At 41.2% G+C, this 19969-nt stretch overlaps 1 protein-coding gene across 1 annotated transcript in view; it reads left to right on the top strand.

Annotated features, from left to right (window-relative positions):
• KAT6A (lysine acetyltransferase 6A) overlaps nucleotides 1–19969 on the top strand; it is a 77955-nt gene that overhangs the window by 35646 nt on the left and 22340 nt on the right. The window contains exons 6-14 of the mRNA XM_037886133.2: nucleotides 595–728; nucleotides 2248–2249; nucleotides 2658–2974; nucleotides 6076–6194; nucleotides 13534–13649; nucleotides 15124–15265; nucleotides 15727–15888; nucleotides 16974–17067; nucleotides 18923–19154. Of these exons, the coding sequence (XP_037742061.1) occupies nucleotides 595–728; nucleotides 2248–2249; nucleotides 2658–2974; nucleotides 6076–6194; nucleotides 13534–13649; nucleotides 15124–15265; nucleotides 15727–15888; nucleotides 16974–17067; nucleotides 18923–19154 (1318 nt within the window). The remainder of the gene's footprint in view (nucleotides 1–594; nucleotides 729–2247; nucleotides 2250–2657; nucleotides 2975–6075; nucleotides 6195–13533; nucleotides 13650–15123; nucleotides 15266–15726; nucleotides 15889–16973; nucleotides 17068–18922; nucleotides 19155–19969) is intronic.

A 19969-nucleotide genomic window follows, 5' to 3' on the forward strand; every position in this document is an offset into this window, starting at 1 on the left:
CCTGGTTTAAAAGTTTTCAGAGGTCTGAGGGGATGGAGGTTATGGTAGCAGATTATCATTATCAACTTCTTTGGGTGAATGAGTAGCTTTGTGTAGAAGAAAAAAACTGATATGCAGTCCTTAAAGTGGCAGCAGATATTTCTGTTTGTGCAGTGAGTAGCTCCTGGAGCATAAGCTCAATTTATTCTGTTCTTCTCGTACCTCAAAGGCCATGTATAAGGGAAGTCTATGTCGAAGTCTTCCCACGTGGTGTGGTGATGTCTCCACCCAGTTTGGAGGCACTATCCTTAAGTAAAGTAGGAACTCATTCAATGGATTTCCTTCTGTACTATTCTTCTGATAATCTGATGCGTGGGCTCCTCTATGCTTGCAGGAAGCATGCTTAAAAACTTACCTATAGAGCCTTTCTGGAGTGAGTGCTTCCACCAAGGCAGGATTTGAGTTTAGGTTGCTAGGACAGAAAGATAGTTTTCTTACAACCTTATAGTAATGGGGGTCTGTCAGACTGTTCTTCACTCCATCTGGAGGGGACCTGTACTCTTTGTTGCCTCTGTTTTTTTCATTCATCCTGTGATGAGGCTTTGTGTCTTACAGGTATGTGGATATGTCAGATATGCCGGCCACGGAAGAAAGGAAGAAAACTTTTACACAAGAAGGCAGCACAGATAAAACGACGCTATGCCAACCCAATAGGACGTCCCAAAAACAGGTTAAGAACCAAACACAGCGTAAGTTGCTTTAAGGAGAAAAAGAAAGTAGGGGCAGGGGAGGGGGAATAAATGGGACTTCTGTGGAGGGCTTAGTGTCCTACTTAAGGTGAATATCTCTAGCCCTGGTCTACACTAGGAACTTACATTGGTATAGCTATGTCTCCGGGGTGTTAAAAAATCCATACCCCTGAGAGATGTAGCTATACCAACCTAACCCCTGCCCTAAATTGATGGAAGAATTCTTTTGTCAAACTAGTTACAACCTCTCAGGGAGGTGAATTACCTACATCGACAGGAGAATCCCTCCCATCTGTGTAGGTAGTGTCTACACTGAAGCACTACAGTGGCACAGCTGCAGTTGTGCCACAGTAACATTTTAAGTGTAGGCATACCCTTAGTACATAATTTTTTTCACAGTACTAATATTAACTGTTCTATACAGAATTTGATTTCTCAGACTACTGTGTACAGTCAAGGAGTGTTGGGGCATTTGTTCAGTTCTTCTTTCTCCCTTTGCTGTAACCAGAGGTTTAGATTTAAAGTATTTAGCCCTCGTTACTTCAGACTAGCTTTGCTGGTTTACAGCAAGACTCTATTGCAGCAAGGCACCGCTCCTGTCAACGTAGGCTAGTTGCACTCTAGTCCTCTGGAAATATTGCTAGGAGTTAGAAAAGTTGTAGATTACATACACTGCAACAATGAATGAGAAATCTGAAACAGAAGTTGCTGAATATGAGCAACCCATTAAAATGATATTTTGTGAGGGTCTTAAAGGGGCACTGATGTTTAGGTCAGTGGAGGGAGCATTCTCTTTTGTTCCTTCATTGTAGTGGGGAGTTCTACAACATAATGGGCTTAGATGAGACCACTCTTAAACCTAATAGAGTACAAGAAAGGCAGGTCATGTGTATTTCACAATTTCATGACTGCAGACTTAGTTGCAACATTCAGATACCAAGCTTGCATTTAAAAAAACATGTTTCTTGCCCCTATGGGTATGTCCACACAGCAAAATAAAACCTGTGGCTGACACATGCCAACCATCTCTGGCTTGGGCTGCGGGGATGTTTAACAGCTGTGTAGACTTCCAGGCTCGGGCTGGAGCCCAGGCTTTCGGACCTTGGAGGAGGGGACCAGACAGGGAGGAGGCAGGCAATGAAATAGCCCTGCAGCCAGAGCCCCATGAGCCCGAGTTGGCTGGCACAGGCCAGCCGCGAGTTTTTCTTTGCTGTGTAGACATACCATTAGGTTGCAAAGTAAACCTGTGAAGAAAATAGCAGTTGTTTCATTGATGTCTGCCTGAGTCAACAGATATTCTGAAACAACAGCTCTGAGAAGCATGAACTGTCTTATCCGTTTCAATGGGTTTTTATGTCTAAAACCTAAAAGATGACAGTTTAAATCTCAACACTCTTAATTTTTTCACTGGTGATTGTTTTAGCAGAAACAGCCAGCTAATGTGCATATCCCACAGTCCTTAATTGTTCACTCAGCTGTCAAAGCCTTCAGCTTCTTCCTGATGGTTTCTACAATGCAGGTGTGCTGGCAATATAAAATCTTTGGCATATCAGAAAATGAAGATGTGGGGACAGCATAAATAAACTGACTTTAACATGAACATTACTAATACTGTGGCTGCAGTACAGATTGTATAATTCAATTTCACTTTTCATTCAGTAAAAACCTACATTTTTATATTTAAATAATCTGCTAGAGAATTTCCAGTAAGCAGGAATAGTCTAGGAATTTTGCTGTGGAACTTAGGCCCAGACTGTCATGCAGTAAACAGGGCTTTGATTACCACTTATTGAATTGTGCAGTTGATGTCTAGATACCGTGGTGATTGGCGTGGTACATAGATGTTAAACCAGTTTATTACCTTACCTAAATCTCTCTCTCTCTGCCACATCTACTGTCTGGCCCTTTTTTCGCCTCCTGGTTCTTTAGATCGAAAGGCCCCTTCAGTAAAGTTCGAACTGGCCCTGGTCGGGGCCGGAAGCGCAAGATCACTCTATCCAGCCAGTCAGCATCATCGGCAGAAGGAGGATACCTGGAACGGATAGATGCCCTGGACTTCTACAGAGACAGCAGCACCACCTTGAAATTTAACAAGAAAACCAAAGGGCTCATTGATGGCCTTACCAAATTCTTCACCCCCTCCCCTGATGGGCGGAAAGCCCGAGGGGAAATGGTGGACTATTCTCAGCAATATAGGATCAGGAAAAAGGGCACCAGAAGATCTAGCACTTCAGACTGGCCCACAGGTAAAGGATCTGTCCCCCTGTCAGTCAAGGCAGCCTCTTTTAAGCCAGGAAAGGGTTCACTGAGGTAGAAGATATTGAACAGAGCTGGTAGATGGTAGAAATTTCATCTAGAGAGTAACAGATTCAAGTGCAAAAATGAATTAGACATCATAATAGAGTGACAAAGTGGGTGAGGTAATATCTTTTATAGGACCAGTTTCTGTTGGTGAGAGAGACAAGCTTTTGAGCTTACACAGAGCTCTCCTTTAGGAAACGTACTCAGTGTCACAGCTAAATACAAGATGGAACAGATTGTTTAGCATAAGTAGTTAAGACATATTTCAAGGGACTGTTCAAGCTGAAGTGGCCAGTTAACACCTTTCCAGTCATAGGGGGGACAAGGGAGGAAGCGGGGAGGGAGGGGGTTAAGTGGGTTATAGATTGTTGTAATAAACCAACAAGGGGGAGGGATAGCTCAGTGGTTTGAGCATTGGCCTGCTAAAGCCAGGGTTGTGAGTTCAATCCTTAAGGGGGCCATTTGGGGCAAAAATTGGGGATTGGTCCTGCTTTGAGTAGGGGGTTGGACTAGATGACCTCCTGAGGTCCCTTCCAACCCTGATATTCTATGATTCTATGATTCAGGGGGTAGCCGTGTTAGTCTGTATCCACAAAAACAATTATGCCCACATATGCCCAATAGATTATGCCCAAATAAATCTGTTAGTCTTTAAGGTGCCACCGGACTCCTTGTTATTTTCATAAATCCAGTGTCTCTATTCAGTCCATTGTTTTTAGTATCTAGCAATGTTATGAATTTAAGCTCCCAGGCTTGTCTTTTGAAGGTGTTATGCAGGTTCCCCCTGTTTTTTTGTTTGCTTTTTGTTTTTGTTTTCCTTTCCATCCTATGACTGGAGAGGTGTTAATGGGCCACTTCACCTTGAATGGTCCTTTGGCATGTGTGTTAACTGCTTATGCTAAACAATCTGTTCCACCTTGTATTTAGCTGTGATGCAGAGTACATTTCCCAAACCTGAAGAAGAGCTCTGTGTAAGCTTGAAAGCTTGCCTATCTCATCAACAGACGTTGGTGCAATAAAATGTATTACCTCATCTTCCTTGTGTCTCTAATATCCTGGGGCCAGCACGGCTACAACACTGCAATGATGTCATGATAGAATAGCAAGTTGGAGAATGGAAGATATGTATATTTATGTGCGTGTGTGTGTATAGCATAGAAGGTCATAGATAGATAGATAGATACAGTTCCAGTCCAAAAGGAAGGGGCTAAGGGTGGCCTGAGAAATCTGTAAAGTCATGTCAAATATTGTTCGGGAAGAGTGAGTGACTCGGAGGCCGGGGCTAACTTAATAAAAGTTTTCTTATAAATAGGGAGGTGAAAGTATGAAACAGGGAACAACTAAAAACAAACTTGTATGATAGAAAGAACCCTTGTGAGTTTCTTTTGTGTGGCATAGGCCACATGTAGAAGGTATGTACTGTTCTGGAATGTGAGAGGTTCTGCTCTGAGTAGTCCTGGACACATTCTTACATGCCACTAGATGGCACTCTGGAGGGCATTAACTCTCCTCACCCTAAGAAAAGGAGGACTTGTGGCACCTTAGAGACTAACAAATTTATTTGAGCATAAGCTTTTGTGAGCTACAGCTCACTGAAACCTGTCATCTCCTTACTCCGTCTCCAAGTTTCAAGCACTTTTTTCAGCTAAAGAATGCTGTCTGGGTTGCAAATCAAGTGACAGTGTTTATGCTCTTTTCAGTCTTGTGTAATTTCCTGTATTATATGTCAAGTAATATCCCCTTTTCCCAAGCACCAGAAACCAATAAGATGATTGATCACTTGGTCACTGATTACTTTAACTGGCCCTGTATAACCAGTGGATAATATTCAGCAATGCCATGCAGGAAATCTGTCTTTAGAAATAATTATTAATATGGATACAGTTTTGTCACAGTAAAATTAAGCAAAATTCACAGAACAGTCATGGCGGGGAAAAAAAGGACAAAATCAGGATATGGTCCCAGCAGGGCTGAAGACGAAGCCAGAGCCCCACCATGCACGGCGCTGACAGCCAGAGCTGAAGAAGTCATGGAGATCTGTTAAAGTCATGGAATCCGTGACCTCTGTGACCAAATTGTATCCTTAATTATGAACATCAGACTGGTTGACTTTGGAAGTGTAAAATGGGCACTTGATGGTTGTGGGATGGGATGAAGTGCTGTAATCTCCACCACTCTCAAATAATCCCCAGCAAGCAGGCTGTTAAATTGCTGATGTGGCTGCAGGGACGGTTACTTGAATATTGAACCAAGAATGTTGTAGCTCTGTGGAGTTCAAGTGCCTTCTCTGGTGCTGGTGAAAAGATGGGAAAAGGTGCTTCCTGCAAAATGCAAGCCTTACAATTTTCACTCAGATTTTTCATAAAGTGGAATATCTTTTCTGGTGGTTGAGGGGTGTATAGCCCAGTCTGTTTTGGGAGGGGCAGAGAAAGCCCATGTTTGTTTGACTAGATCCCTGCTTACCAGAAACAAAGCAGTAAGCCATATGTAATTTCCTTTGTTTCTAAATTCTCATTGTGTGCATGTCATTATAATAACATGAAAACTTAAGAGACCAGCTATTTAACCAGGTCCAGTATGTTTGCATTATCTCTTTCAGGGCCATTGATCCAAAACTATCTATTCCTGTATGGTCTCAAACATCAGAAACGTGGCAAAGTGACTAAGGCTATGTCTACACTAGAAACCTTACAGCAGCATAGTTGTACTGCTGCAGCTGCACCGCTGTAAGGTCTCCTGTGTAGCCGCACTATGCCAACTGTAGAGAGAGCTCTCTGGTCGGCATAATTAAACCACCCCAGCAAGCAGCAGTAGCTATATCAGCGGGAGAGTGTCTCCTGCCAATTTAGCACTTTCCACATCGCTGCTTCTGTCAGTGTAACTTATGTTGGTCAGGGGTGTCTTTTTTTCAAACCCCTGAGCAACCTATGTTTTACTGACAAAAATGCTAGTGTAGACGTAGCCTAAATGCAGCTGAGCCTCTTCTTACTAGAATGCACTTATAGCTTTGCTAATGATCAGTGAGAAATTTCTCTCTCATTCACAGACAATCAGGATGGCTGGGATGGAAAACAGGAAAATGAGGAGCGGCTTCTTGGGAGCCAGGATATCATGACTGAAAAAGATATGGAGTTGTTCCGAGATATTCAGGAGCAAGCGCTGCAGGTAAAGTCAAACTGTTAGTGTCTGGGAAATCTTAAACCTGTGCTATATATATAAACGGAGAGAAAAAGAACTCCTACTGCTGAATCAGTCTGTCAGAGCAGCTAACTGCCCTATCCCCCTTTCTGAGAGAATGCATAGTAATGGGTAGTTGATTCAAGGAGGCTGAACGTTGTGACTGATTAGCTTCACAAATTGCAAAAAGTTCATGAGAAGAAGAGGTTTATGTTCTAAAATAATATATGTTAATCATGCACCTTTGACCATCTTACATGCCCTCTGTCCACTCAGTAGTGCACACCTCCTGAGACTTATTCTAACATTCTAAGATCCAGCAATCATTAAAAAACAACCACCACCTGCAAGGTAAATGTTCTGTTCCCCAAATAAGGAAATCCTCCCTTCCCCTCAAACACTCCCTCCCCAAAAACAAACAAACAAACAGACAGAACACCCACAGAAAACAAAACAAAAAAGCCTCTGCCTGAAGCCCAACATATTCAAGATTCAGCTGTAGTCCAGTGACTACATTTTTGATAAAATCTGATATTTCAGATCTTGCAGTGCAGGAATCTGAAATATTTTGGCATCGAAAAGGAGAGATCATCATAGCTTCTATTTTTGGAAGATTTTGAGATATTGGACTTAAAAATCATTACATTTTTATTGACAGGTTTCAGAGTAGCAGCCATGTTAGTCTGTATCCGCAAAAAGAAAAGGAGTACTTGTGGCACCTTAGAGACTAATGTTAGTCTCTAAGGTGCCACAAGAACTCCTTTTCTTTTTACATTTTTATTGTTGTATATAGTGTAGTTGTAGCCATATTGGTGTCAGGATATGAGAGAGACAAGGTGGATGAGGTAATGTCTTTTATTGGACCAACTTCTGTTGGTGAGAGAGCCAAGCTTTCATGCTTACACAGAGCTTCTGAAGAAAAGTTGTGTGTAAGCTCAAAAGCTTGTTCCTCTCACCAACAGAAGTTGGTCCAATGAAAGATATTACCTTACTCACCTTGTCTCTCCAATGATATTTTTAGGTATTTTTGGTCAAACTGAGAAAGATCCCATTCAGAGTGAGTGAGAGACTGATATAAAAAAATATAAGCAATGTCTGTTTTATACTGTAAAACAATCTTGTGTGGAATATCTTTGAACATTTTAGTAGTATTTTTCCTGCATGTCCCCATCTTCATTCTTTGCAGAGTTTGAGATCTGGGCCTAAGGAAATAGGAAATCTATACTAAGTGCTTTGGGGGTTTGTATCTGTCAGGCACTGCCCTGCCCTATCTGATTAGTTCAGGACCTCTGTCCATATATGCAGTTTGTAACTGAATGTAGTGCAGTTATTCCTGTAGCATCATTCGTAAAGCTATGTTTTAGTCACAGGCATTTTTAGTAAAAGTCATGGACAGGTCACGGGCAGTAAACAAAAATTCATAGCCCGTGACCTGTCCATGACTTGTACTATATACCCCTGACTAAATCTTGAGTGCTCTGGGGGTGGGGCGGGGTACCGCTGCTGCATGGCGGAGGGGTTTGGGAAGGGTGGCAGGCTCCCTACCTGCCTCCACACGGCTCCCTGGAAGTAGCGACATGTCCCTCGGCTCCTAGGTGGAGGTGTGGCCAGGAGGGCTCAGTGCACTCCCCCCGCCCTGAGTACCGGCTCCGCAGCTTCCATTGGCCATGGTTCCCGGGGGTGCTGGGGCAGTGGTGCCTGTGAGCGGAGGCAGCACACGGAGTCGCCTGGCCGCCCCTTCGCCCCGGGATATGTTGCTTCTTCTAGGGAGCCCCCAAGGTAAGCGCTGCCCGGAGCCCTCATCCCCTCCCGTGCCCCAATCCACTGACCCAGCCTTGAGCCCCCTCCCACAGCCAAACTCCTGCTGCTGCTCGGGGAGCGGTGGCCCGAGACTGCCACAGCAGCAGTCGGTGTGGCTGGCCCAGGGGCTGCCCGAGCCTCACCAGCGGCTGCAGAAGTCCTGGAGGTCCCAGAAAGTCACAGAATCTGTGACGTCCGTGACAGACTCACAGCCTTAATCATTAGGCATGCATAGCATTTTACAGGTAAACTGAAAGGACAGATTCTTGCCATGAGTAGCTTACAGTCTGTTAGACAAAGGTCAGATGGAGGCAGCAAACAAAATAGGGAAGGTGAGAGCTGCAGTAAAAGCTTATAAAACACTTTTGATTCATACATCTCTTGTTGTTTATATTTTATGTTTCATCTTTGAGGGAGCTAAAAATGCACTGAATTGACAGGTCATAGGACATGAACATAAGAATACTGGTGAACAAGATGAGCAGCAGGTAACAATAGAGCTGTGGATGGCCTTGAAGGGTGTTGCATTAGAAGGGTCAGAGTAGAGCAGGACTGGCTGATGGGAGCTGTTGTATATTTGGACTGCCTAAATAGTAGCAATTTGGAGCCTAAATATTAGGAAGTGTATTGCATGGAGCCTCTAGCTTCCTTAGAATGGTATTCTGTAAGTAATTGCTCTGTTTCTGGCCCAGGGTGATGATAGAATCATAGATCTGTAGGACTGAAAGGGACCTTGAGAAGTCATCAAATCCAGCCCCTTGCGCTGAGGCAGGACCTAGTACACCTACACCATCCCTGACAGGTGTTTGTCCAACCTGTTCTTAAAAACCCTCCAATGATGGGGATTCTAAAACCTTTTTTGGAAACCTGTTCCAGAGATTAACTACTCTTACAGTTAGAAAGTTTTGCCTAATATCTAACCTAAATCACCCTCGCTGCAGATTCAACCCATTAGTTCTTGTCCTACTTCAGTGGACATGGAGAACAAGTTATCCCCAACCTCTAATAACAGCCCTTAACATACCCATAGACTGTTATCAGGTCCATCTCAGTTGTCTTCTCTCAAGAATAAATATGCCTCATTTTTTTTAACCTTTCCTTATAGGTCAGGTTTTCTAAGCCTTTTATAGTTTTTGTTGTTCTCCTCTGGAGTCTCTCCAATTTGTCCATATCTTTCCTAAAGTGTGGTGCCTGGTATTGGACCCAATACTCCAACTGAGGCCTCACCAGTGCCAAGTAGAGCAGGACAATTACCTCCTGTGTCTTATGTTTACTCCTGTTAATGCTCCCCAAAATTTTAGCCTTTTTCACAACTGCATCACATTGTTGACTCATATTCACTGTAACCCCCCCGATCCTTTTCAGTAGTAATGTCATGCCAGTTATTCCCCATTTTGTAGTTGTGCATGTGATTTTTCCTTCCTAAGAGAAGTACTTTGAACTTGTCTGTATTGAATTTCATCTTGTTGATTTCAGATCAATTCTCCAATTTGTCAAGGTTGTTTTGAATTCTAATCCTGTCTTTCAAATGTTATAAGCATACTCTCCATTCCATTATCCCAGTAATTAATTAATATATTGAATAATACTGGACCCAGGACTGACCCTTGTGATGGGACTCCACTAAATACGCCCTCCAAGTTTGACAATGAACAGTTGATAACTACTCTTTCAGTACAGTCTTTAAACCAGTTGTGTACCCACCTTATAATAATTTCATCTAGACTGCATTTCCCTAGTTTGCTTATGAGACTGTCTCGTGGGACTGTGTCAAAAACCTTACTAAAATCAAGATGTAGTACATCTACTGCTTTCCCCTCATTCAGTGGGCCAGTAACCCTGTCAAAGAAGGAAATTAGGTTGATTTGGCATGATTTGCTCTAGCCAAGTCCATGCTGGCTATTCCTTATAACCCTGTTATCCTCCAGTTGCTTACAAATTGATTGTTTAATAATTTGTTCCAGTATCTTTCCAGTTATCAAAGTTATGCCGACTGTTATATAATTCCCTGGATCCTCTTTGTTCCCCTTTTTAAAGATACGTACTATGTTTGCCTCTTCTCACGTCCTCTTGGCCTTCATCCATCCTCCATGGATTCTTGAACAGTCTAAAATCGCTTCAGCTAGTTCCTTAAGTATCCTATGATGAATTTTATCAGGCCCTACCAACTTGAATACATCTATCTTCTCTAAATATTCTTTAACCTGTTTTTTTCCTACTTTGGCTTTTGTTCCTTCCCCTGTTAATATTGATTGTGTTAAGTATGTGGTCATCATTCACTCTTTTTAGTGAAAACTGAAGCAAAATAGACAGTAAACACCTCAGCCTTCCTAATGTCATAGGTTATTATCTCTCCTTCCCTGTTAAGCAGAGGATCTATACTTCCCATTGTCTTTCCCCTGCTCTTAAAGTATTTAAAGAACCTCTTCATATTGCCTTTTATCTCTCTTGTTAGTAGGTATAACTCATTTTGTGCTTTAATCTTTCTGATTTTGTCCCTACATACTTTTGCTATTCTTTTGTGCTCCTCCTTAGCAGTTCATCCATGTTTCCACTTTTTGTAGGATTCCTTTTTGATTTTCAGGTCATTAAAGAGCTCCTAATGGAGCCATATTGGCTTCTTACTATTCTTTCTAGTTTTCCTTTGCATGGGGATAGTTTGTACTTGTGCTTTCAATATTGTCTCCTTGAGAAATTGCCAGCTCTCTGAACTCTGTTTTCCTATATAAAAATTGCATTAGCCTATATAAAATCACCATCTGCCTGTGGGCCTCTGTGTTATTCTGTCCGTTTTTATAGTTTTCACAGTCTTGAATGATCTATTCCTTCTAAAACTACAAGTTTTGCTCTTTCCTTAAGTATAACTATCCCTACGCAGTTTGTTCCCCTTACTCCAGATATTTGGGCTTCTGTTTGTTTACCTTTTGTTGTTCCATAGTAATTGGAATGAACCCAACCTAAATATAGTCACTATATACAAAGAGCCTTAATGAATAACGAGTTGTGATAAGTCTGCACTAAACCACAGCAGTGAGATAAACCAAACTAATATGAGAGCCATTAACCCTTCAGATCCCAGCACAAATGCAGCAATGCTGTACATAATTGCTTATTTCTGATACTATTACATGGGTGATTTAAAAAACAAAAACCCCATAATAAAGTGCTGTAATGACTAGCTTTTTCAGTCAGAGAATTTTGGCTTAGAAAAGTAAATGAAAATCTGAATCTAATCTTCCAGCAGTTTGGACAGAAATTTAGTAAATAGATGCCCTTGTTAAACAGTTGCTGGCCAGAAAAGGAACAAGTTTTTGAAAACCAAACTTTAGATGTAATGTATTTGATATTGCAAATAATCTGGTGAAGGCAAATGTAATTTTAAAGTGAAGTAGCTGGTGGATTGGTTTTGGCAGGGATTGGGTTAAACAGTGGTTGAGATGCAGTTGATGCAAGTGCCTGTGTAGAGCTGAGCTAAATGCTGCACCTGAGCAAACGGAAATGCACAAGCCGAATGAAGTATCGCAGGGAAGAGACTGAATCTGTAAGTGTGTGAGACGGAAGTAGTGTAGGGGCAGACCACAGCAAGCCTGCGAGTTGTTCAGTACACATCTCTTGGTGGGAGCTTTCTCCTGACCACTGCAATGTGCAAACAGCTGTACTGGAGCTGGGTCTCTACATTTACACTGGGCATTCATTTGGAGGAGAGGTTGATTGTTGATGCGAGGGCACAGACGCAGGAGACATTGCCACAGGTGCACATTACTCTTTGTTCTTCCTTGAAACATGCCTGGCGATGCCTGGGATGATTGTGTTGGTGACTGACTGGCAACTCTGCATTGTTGCTCTCAGGAACAGTGGAGGAAGAGTATGCAGTAGTGTTCGACTAGACAAGAATAGAGATTCCTATCAGAATACAGTGTAGGAGATTCTTCACTATGGATTTGCATAGATATAAAAAGATCCCTACTCCTTTCTTTATAAATTGGCTTTTGTTAACAGGTGAAATTTTCATGTTGCATATATCCCATTCTGAAAAGTGTTGGGTGATTGCACTTTCATTTCACCATGGGATCCAAATACTAGCCTAACACTAGTGTTAGCTTTTAGCACCAAAGGTTGTTTTAATCCAGCTAGCACAGGATTTTTTGTCTTTCAGTAAAACCTTTTTACTGTTCAAAGGAAGGTAAACTCACTCCTTCATTTAGCTCCCTTGCTATTGGAGAACCTGAGACAACCCCCCAGGCCTTTTCCTAAAAGGGAAGGGCCTATGGAATCAATAAGCTGAGGGGGAAAGGCATTTTTTCAATTAGTGGAACTTTTGATCATACACAGATACCAAACTATAATTTTTGAGATTTTTTTTGATCAACCTCTGAAAAAACTTAGCCTTGATAAGAATGGAAGGAAATATGAACCGAGCACCTCCGTTGCTGATTAACGCATGTGGTGCTTTTGGATAAAACTCTAGGACAGGAGGCTTTTGTTCTTTTCTGTATCTTGAGGTATTTTGTTCAAACGTGTACGCCTAGGAGAGCTGAATGAATAATAATCTGAGCTTTCCTCCTTCTTCATTAGTCCTACTTAACAGATAGAGTTATACTAAATGGAAAAATCTGGATTTGGGATGGTAGCATCTCATGCCGTAACCCAAATGCCAAGGATGTTTTTAGCTATTTCATTCTACTGGAATACATTTATTTATAGGCATTTCACTGACACTCTTCATATTAATATCTGACAGCCTACTGCTAAGTGGTCTCATTTATTAATAGCTATGCAGTCCATGCTGAGACATGTGACAATGCAAAGTCACTGAAAACCTTTGGATTTTAACCATGTGAGTGTTGGAGCCTTTTGAAGTAATGTGATCATGGACTGACAAGTTGAAAAAAATTGAGAGGGTGTGCAATTCCTGGATTCCAAAGCTTATATCCTGGAGAATGTTTGCCAGCAAACTCAGATAAGGAACTGTCAATAGGAGTTTGGGTAACATCTTAGACCAATGAACATACCCTGAATAGAGATTTGTTTGCCACTGTTGTAACTCACAGCAGTGCATGTGGTGTGTGTGGGTATACATTATCACTGGATATATGTATGTGTATGTCCAAACACCATCAGCAGTTATCTATTTCTCTGCTTAGATACTGCAGTGATGGGGACACAGAAGCACCTAGACTGAAAGAAGATTAGGTTGAGTGATTTATAAGAGTGTTTGTTGAGTGCTGGCTATATCTGGGGCTATGACCTGCAGCAAATGTGGGTAATATTAAATGCATCTGATTGTCATGAAGGTGTTTGCTAGCTCTCCCGTCTCTGGATTGGGTGCCATACATGAAGAGTAAGTGGTATTGCTGTTGGCTTTAAAAGTGGATGTCAGCATCTTCCTGTTTCTCTGTGGAGCCATGTAGAGGAAGACAGACTAGATGGATATAAACATATTTCTCCTCCCCTGCTCCCCCCCGTACTCCTGAAACTGATAAGTATTTGATTTGCTAATTTACAAAAATATTTTTTTCTTGAACAGAAAGTAGGGGTGACAGGGCCTCCTGATCCACAAGTCCGCTGCCCTTCGGTTATCGAGTTTGGGAAGTATGAAATCCACACCTGGTACTCCTCCCCATACCCACAGGAATACTCAAGGTACACTGTGCAAACTCTTCACCTTCATTGGTGTTTACAAATTGTGTGATAGTTACTCTGGCAGGTGCAGAAATCCCAGGCTGGTGAACTGGAATTTTAGCATATAAAGAGCATATATGTGATTTATGATAAATAATGAAATGAGTATCTTGGGGTCCATTTAGGCCTAATCAAAAAATTGATAAATTCTCTCATGTCCCTATATACTGCAAGTATTACAAATGCTTTTGAAAGGTATATAAGATGGATATGCAGAGAGTTGAGATGCTGTGTTCCCAAGGGGGAGAGCACTCCCAGGCTAAGTGATCTGGCAATACATTGCTACTAAACATGTAGATGACTGGAGAAGTTGAGTTTGAGGTCTCATCAGTTCTTTAGTTTTAGCATACATTACAATATAAACAATATTCATTAGCATACATTACAATATAAACTGTTAAAGCTTGTGCTGAGGTGAACTTCGAAATAATCTGATTTAGAGCTGTGAAATGGCAGGATGCATTCTTGAAGGAAATGGAAAAAGAAATAAGCAGAAAAGTTGCTAAGAATAATTTGTTTAAAATTACACTATATGAACTGTTGCTAAATTATTTTTGGTTCCAGATATTTATTTACAGTTGTCATCAGCATAATGCCTCACATTTACCAAACCCAAATATGGTAAATTTGTCTGTTTCCTGACCTAGGAGACGGCCATGTAGGAGAGAGTAAAATTTATTTGGTCGCTTTTATATTGTTTTCTATTCACTGAAAACCTTGCAAACTGTCTAAACCACAAGCTGTCTAACCTTCAGAAAAAAAGTCAGTTCAGAATGTGGACCAGCTTTAAATAAGACCATAGAGGGGAAAGAATGAAACCACAAAACACCCTCTCTCACCCAGTCATGCAGCACGGGGATCACTGTAAAACATAATTCTTACTCTTCCAAATGCTGTGGGATTAGTTAAAATAACTGTAATTAACACTGTAGCTGGAGAGAGTAATTGGAGTCAAGTCAATAATAGCAGGCTCACCATCGACCCCATCACAGTGAATGACTTGAACAGAGAAAGGCTTCATAGAAATTAGAGATTGAATTTTAGAGATTGAAAATTACAAAGCCCTCCCCCCAATGCAGAACAGTTCCTTACAGTATTTCTCCAGAGTTTTAGCTGACACACACAATGGGACCTTCACCACTTCCATTGGATACTGTTTCACACTTTAGCAGAGCTCAGTACGTGGAACACTGTATATGTAAAATGTGTATTCATTATAGAATAAAGAAATGGGGTGGCTTGAGACTTATTTTATATTTTTGGCTGAAGTAGATATTTGGTTAAGTTGTTTGGTTAGTGAGACTGCTTTTATCATTTTCTTTTCCCTCAAGTTCTGTATTAGCAGGAGTGAGGAATTTGGTACTTTTGTTATAGTTAATAAGCAAAAGCATACAATGTATTTATAGATTTTGATTTTCTTTACCTTTACTTACAGGCTACCTAAATTGTACCTTTGTGAATTCTGTCTAAAGTATATGAAAAGTAGAACTATCCTCCAGCAGCACATGAAGAAATGTGGCTGGTTTCATCCTCCAGCCAATGAAATTTACAGAAAGAACAATATTTCAGTCTTTGAGGTAAGTTAGGAAAATGATTGATAACTGCTGCTTTCCTGTGTCATTTAAAATGTGACACTGATGCCTTTACAACATTCATATAGATCATGTGGGATTCATATACCCTTAAAAATCTTGCCCTCTCTTTGTCCTTAAATCATTCAGCTCTGTAAAGAATGAAGAAGTGAATGATAGCCCTGCGTGTCATAGTGCTAAATTCATGAGTAGATTAGTGACCTCAAAATATGTTAAAAGCCATAAATGGGATTAATTTCTCCTTCAGGCTGATATATTAATATAACTGAGTGATCAGTGCCCCCTAAGTGTACCCTACCACTTTGACCATCATCTGAGCCACTATGCATTATCTGGAAATCCTTTCTTTAATGTTTGAGGGTTAGAATGAATTGAGATATCCAGCAGAATCAGATAATTGTATGGTGATAAGTGTAATGACTTCATTTGTTCTCTGTTTCTGTAAGGTTGATGGCAATGTCAGTACCATTTACTGCCAGAACCTGTGCTTGCTGGCAAAACTCTTCCTGGACCACAAGACACTCTATTATGATGTGGAGCCATTTCTTTTCTATGTGCTGACACAGAATGATGTCAAGGGCTGCCACCTTGTAGGCTATTTCTCGAAAGTAAGTATTTTAGCATGGAGTAATCTTGGATTCGGACTTGGAGCTGGACCTGTTCTGTGTCGGTTTGAAATATAGTGTTGCCAAAGGGTCTTTCGTTAGTTGTGGCAGTCCTGGTCTTAGACCATGTATGAAGAATTCAGGGACGTGTAGCAACTAATAAAGCCGAGTTTCCTCTTCATATTGTTGAACAGAGCATATCCTCAAAGGAACTAGTACAGCACTTAGCAGCTCAAAGGGAAAAGTTTTTAAATGACTTCCTATTCCCTTGATGGTGATAGGTAGAACTGCTTGTGAAGTAAACATTGTTACCCACATAAAGCTATCTAAGCTCTTCCTCGGCAGAGAATGTCTTTTCTTGGTCTGCAATTTGAACCTCCTTTCAAACCTTTTATTTTGTATGCAAGGAATGCAGAGTCCACTGATGTTGAATATATCTTAGTGTTCCCCATATAGAAGCCAGGCATAGGAAGCCAAACATAAGATTTCAAATAGCTACATTTTCAAGTCTCTTTGTCACAGCAGTAGTTGTTTTGTTTGCAATCCTAGCCATCAGAGAAACAAGGCAAAAACCAAACAAAAAAACCCCAGTGGCAGTAATCAATGGTCATCTTTCAACTTCTAGACCAGCACACAGTGGCTTGGATTTTGATTTCAGTTACAGTGGTGTGAATCTTGGTTCACTCTAGATTTACACCAGTGTTACTTGGATATGCGAATCTATCTCTATGTCTTTAGGACCTCCATTTTGGTGCCTTTGAGTGACTGGTGGGGACTTAAAAATGACCGTCCGTGTAGGAATTTATCTTTGTTTCTAAGTCGAAGAAGATAGCAGATGTCACTGTCTCATTCTTTCCCCCCTCCTGGGGTGGTTGTTTCAGTAGTAATGACAATGACTTGGTACTGTTCCATCTTAACTCACTGGGGACTGTGCTTCGCTGCTGCGCATTGCTGTCCCCAAGGAGCTGTGACTGGGGCTTTCATTCTTAGTCTTTAGTTCAGGATTAATTACTAGCTCACACACAGCAGCTTCTTTTCTATCTCACTAAACCATTGTTTTTCAAGTTTCTTTCTCTTTTCTCTATCAGGAGAAGCACTGCCAACAGAAGTACAACGTTTCCTGTATAATGATTCTTCCCCAGTACCAGCGTAAGGGCTATGGCAGGTTCCTCATTGACTTCAGTAAGGATCACTTTCACATTCATGTTTTTTTCACCTTTTCATATTTGTTTGGCCTTTCATATTTTTAGACGGGGAAGATGTACAGGTATCCAGGAACTTTCTTGGGTGAAATACCTTCTCCAGAATTAGCTGTATTCTGAGAGCACCAGAAAACATCCAGGCTTCTGGGCTCTGCTCTTTAAACTGGTGGAAAGCTAAATGCTGAAAACAGATACATGATTTTCCCTCTGATTCCCATGTTTACCACATAAGTGCCTCATGCCAAAAGCTGTAGAGATGCTCAGTGCAGAGTTTCTGGCAAAAGGTAACCCTACGTTAGTAGTTCTTTCTGAAATAAAGTAAACCCTAAAACTACATTGCTTGTTGAAACTGTCAGCAGCTGAACTAAGAGACTTATAGTTTCTCAAGCAGATGCTAATAATAGTTTGTTTATTTTTTCTTTTGATTTAGAGTAATCAAAAACATCTATACACAGGCTCTGAGCACTCTGTCATTTGTATAAAATTACGAACTCAAATACAAATTTCAGTCAGCTCCTCTTACTGACCAGCAGCTCTAAATACAAACAATAACACCCCATTACATTGGCCAGTACCTCAGTCTCCACTGTCAGCTTGTCTGCACTTACCAGCACAACGATACTGGTATAATTAAACCACTTTACTTATACTGAGGTAACCCCTGTGTGGCCACTCTTATTCTGGAATTAGTGTCCATACAAGTTGTTATAATGGTACAACTATACTGGAATAGTTCTGCCAATAAATTTCCCTGGGTAGACCAGTCCTAACTCTCTTCAAGGACCAGGTAAAATACATGGGCCCTACAAAATGCCCTGAAAATCAACAAATCTAGGTTATTTCAGATCAGGAGTGGGAGCCCCCGGCTCTGATAGGGAATGACTTGTCTACCAGCCGCTGCCTCTTTGTTCTGTCTAGCATCCTTGCCTCCTCTGATCACAACTATGGTAGTATATCACAGGAAAATAGGCAGTCTTAGGCCCATTAGGGTTCTATAGGTCAGTACCAGAATATGAGAAGCTCAGGGATCTAATTGAAGTTTCCCAACATAATATTTTTTTAAAAAGGTTTGGGGTTTTTTTTTTTAGCCACGTGGTGGAAATATGTGCTTCCCTTTGAAATCCTCAGTCATCATTTCAATCACGTTTTGTGCCTGAATATTCAATTTCACAAGCACAAAAATATCTGGGTGTGCTCTGAGGAGAAGGTTACTGCTGTTTTAGGCTGAAGTCGGTTATGAAATAGTTCTTTTCCCTCTTGTCTTTCATTAATGATTAAAGACAATAGAGTGACAGTACACTGTTTTGTAATTACTATATTAGTGTACTCTAAAATAAATTTGAAAAGGATATTTAGAAGGCTTTCTGCACTTTAACTGCATGCTCAATATCCAGATAACAGTTCCAAGGCACTTTCTCATTATATTGTCCTTCTTGACCTGACGAAGAGTTCAGTGTAAGCTAAAAAGCTTTTCTCTCTCACCAACAGTAGTCCAATAAAAGATAGCTCACCCATCTTGTCTCTCTAGGTTCAAAATAGGCAGATTATGCCATCTAGTGGTAATAGCTCATAATCTGTAATCAAAGCAGGATGCAGTTTATAAATCTCTGAATGTACTATAGAATAATGGAGGTTAGAGATGGAAAAGATCTGACTGATTATTCGGTGTCTCCTGTAGATGCAGGATATAATCTTGGTTTTCAAACACTTTCCGTCCCTTTTTTGGAAGAATGCCACTGTACAAACTTCTCTATAATGTTGGCACTGGGATAGGATGTAACAGTTGGTATCTACGTATGCCAGTCCTTGTGAGAAGTTGCTTTGTGTTTCCTTAGGCTATCTGCTATCAAAGCGTGAGGGCCAAGCAGGGTCCCCAGAGAAGCCATTGTCGGATCTGGGCCGTCTCTCATACATGGCTTATTGGAAAAGTGTAATATTGGAGTGCCTTTATCATCAAAATGACAAGCAAATCAGCATCAAAAAGTTAAGCAAACTCACTGGAATCTGCCCTCAAGACATCACTTCCACTCTGCATCACCTGCGAATGCTTGACTTCCGCAAGGACCAGTGAGTATAGCAATCGCACTGCTTCTCAGCTGGGATCCAGATACAACTGTACAGAGCTGGGGGAGAGGTCATATTCATACACTTGGGTGGTGTAACATCTACCCTGCTCCCCAGGGGCTGGCTCTGACTGCTCAGACAGCACTAGCAGGACAGATCACACAGTAATATGCGAGGGTGAATGTTGAGAAGGGCAAATATATAATCTGAGCATCAAAGCCAAGTAACATACCATCAGCTCTTACACAATAGTAGTGATGTGTCTTTTTACTTTTCCTATTTCTTTGTGGAGGTAGTATGGTATGGTGTCATTCAAAATCACATGAGTAAAGGTACTCTTTGTCCTGCAACAAAGGTCTTGTTTACATTATAAAAATGACCATGTCAGCGGCTCAAGTTATAAGACTGATGTCCCCGAACACAGTTGAAGCACATTTTTGTAGTTGGGACTTAGCCTTTTGACTGTGTTCTTGAGTAGCATTAAACCTTTGATATGTACCCTAAGTAATGAGTGTGTCTCTCTCACCCTTTCCTTCCCTTCATTTTAGGCTGCCTCTCCCCCAGTATATATACACCCAATCTCACAGTCTTAATACCCTCATCTAAGAACATAAGAATGGCCATACTGAGTCAGGCCAATGGTCAGTCTAGCCCAGTATCCTGTCTTCTGACAGTGGCCGGTGTCAGATGCTTTAGAGGTAATGAACAAAACAGGGCAGTTTATAAAGTGATCCATCTAGTCGTCCAGTTCCAACTTCTGGCAATCAGAGGCTTCAGGACACCCAGAGCATGGAGTTGCATCCCTGACCATCTTGGCT

The sequence above is a fragment of the Chelonia mydas genome, chromosome 26 (genome assembly GCF_015237465.2).
Source record: "Chelonia mydas isolate rCheMyd1 chromosome 26, rCheMyd1.pri.v2, whole genome shotgun sequence".
Lineage (NCBI taxonomy): Eukaryota > Metazoa > Chordata > Testudines > Cheloniidae > Chelonia > Chelonia mydas.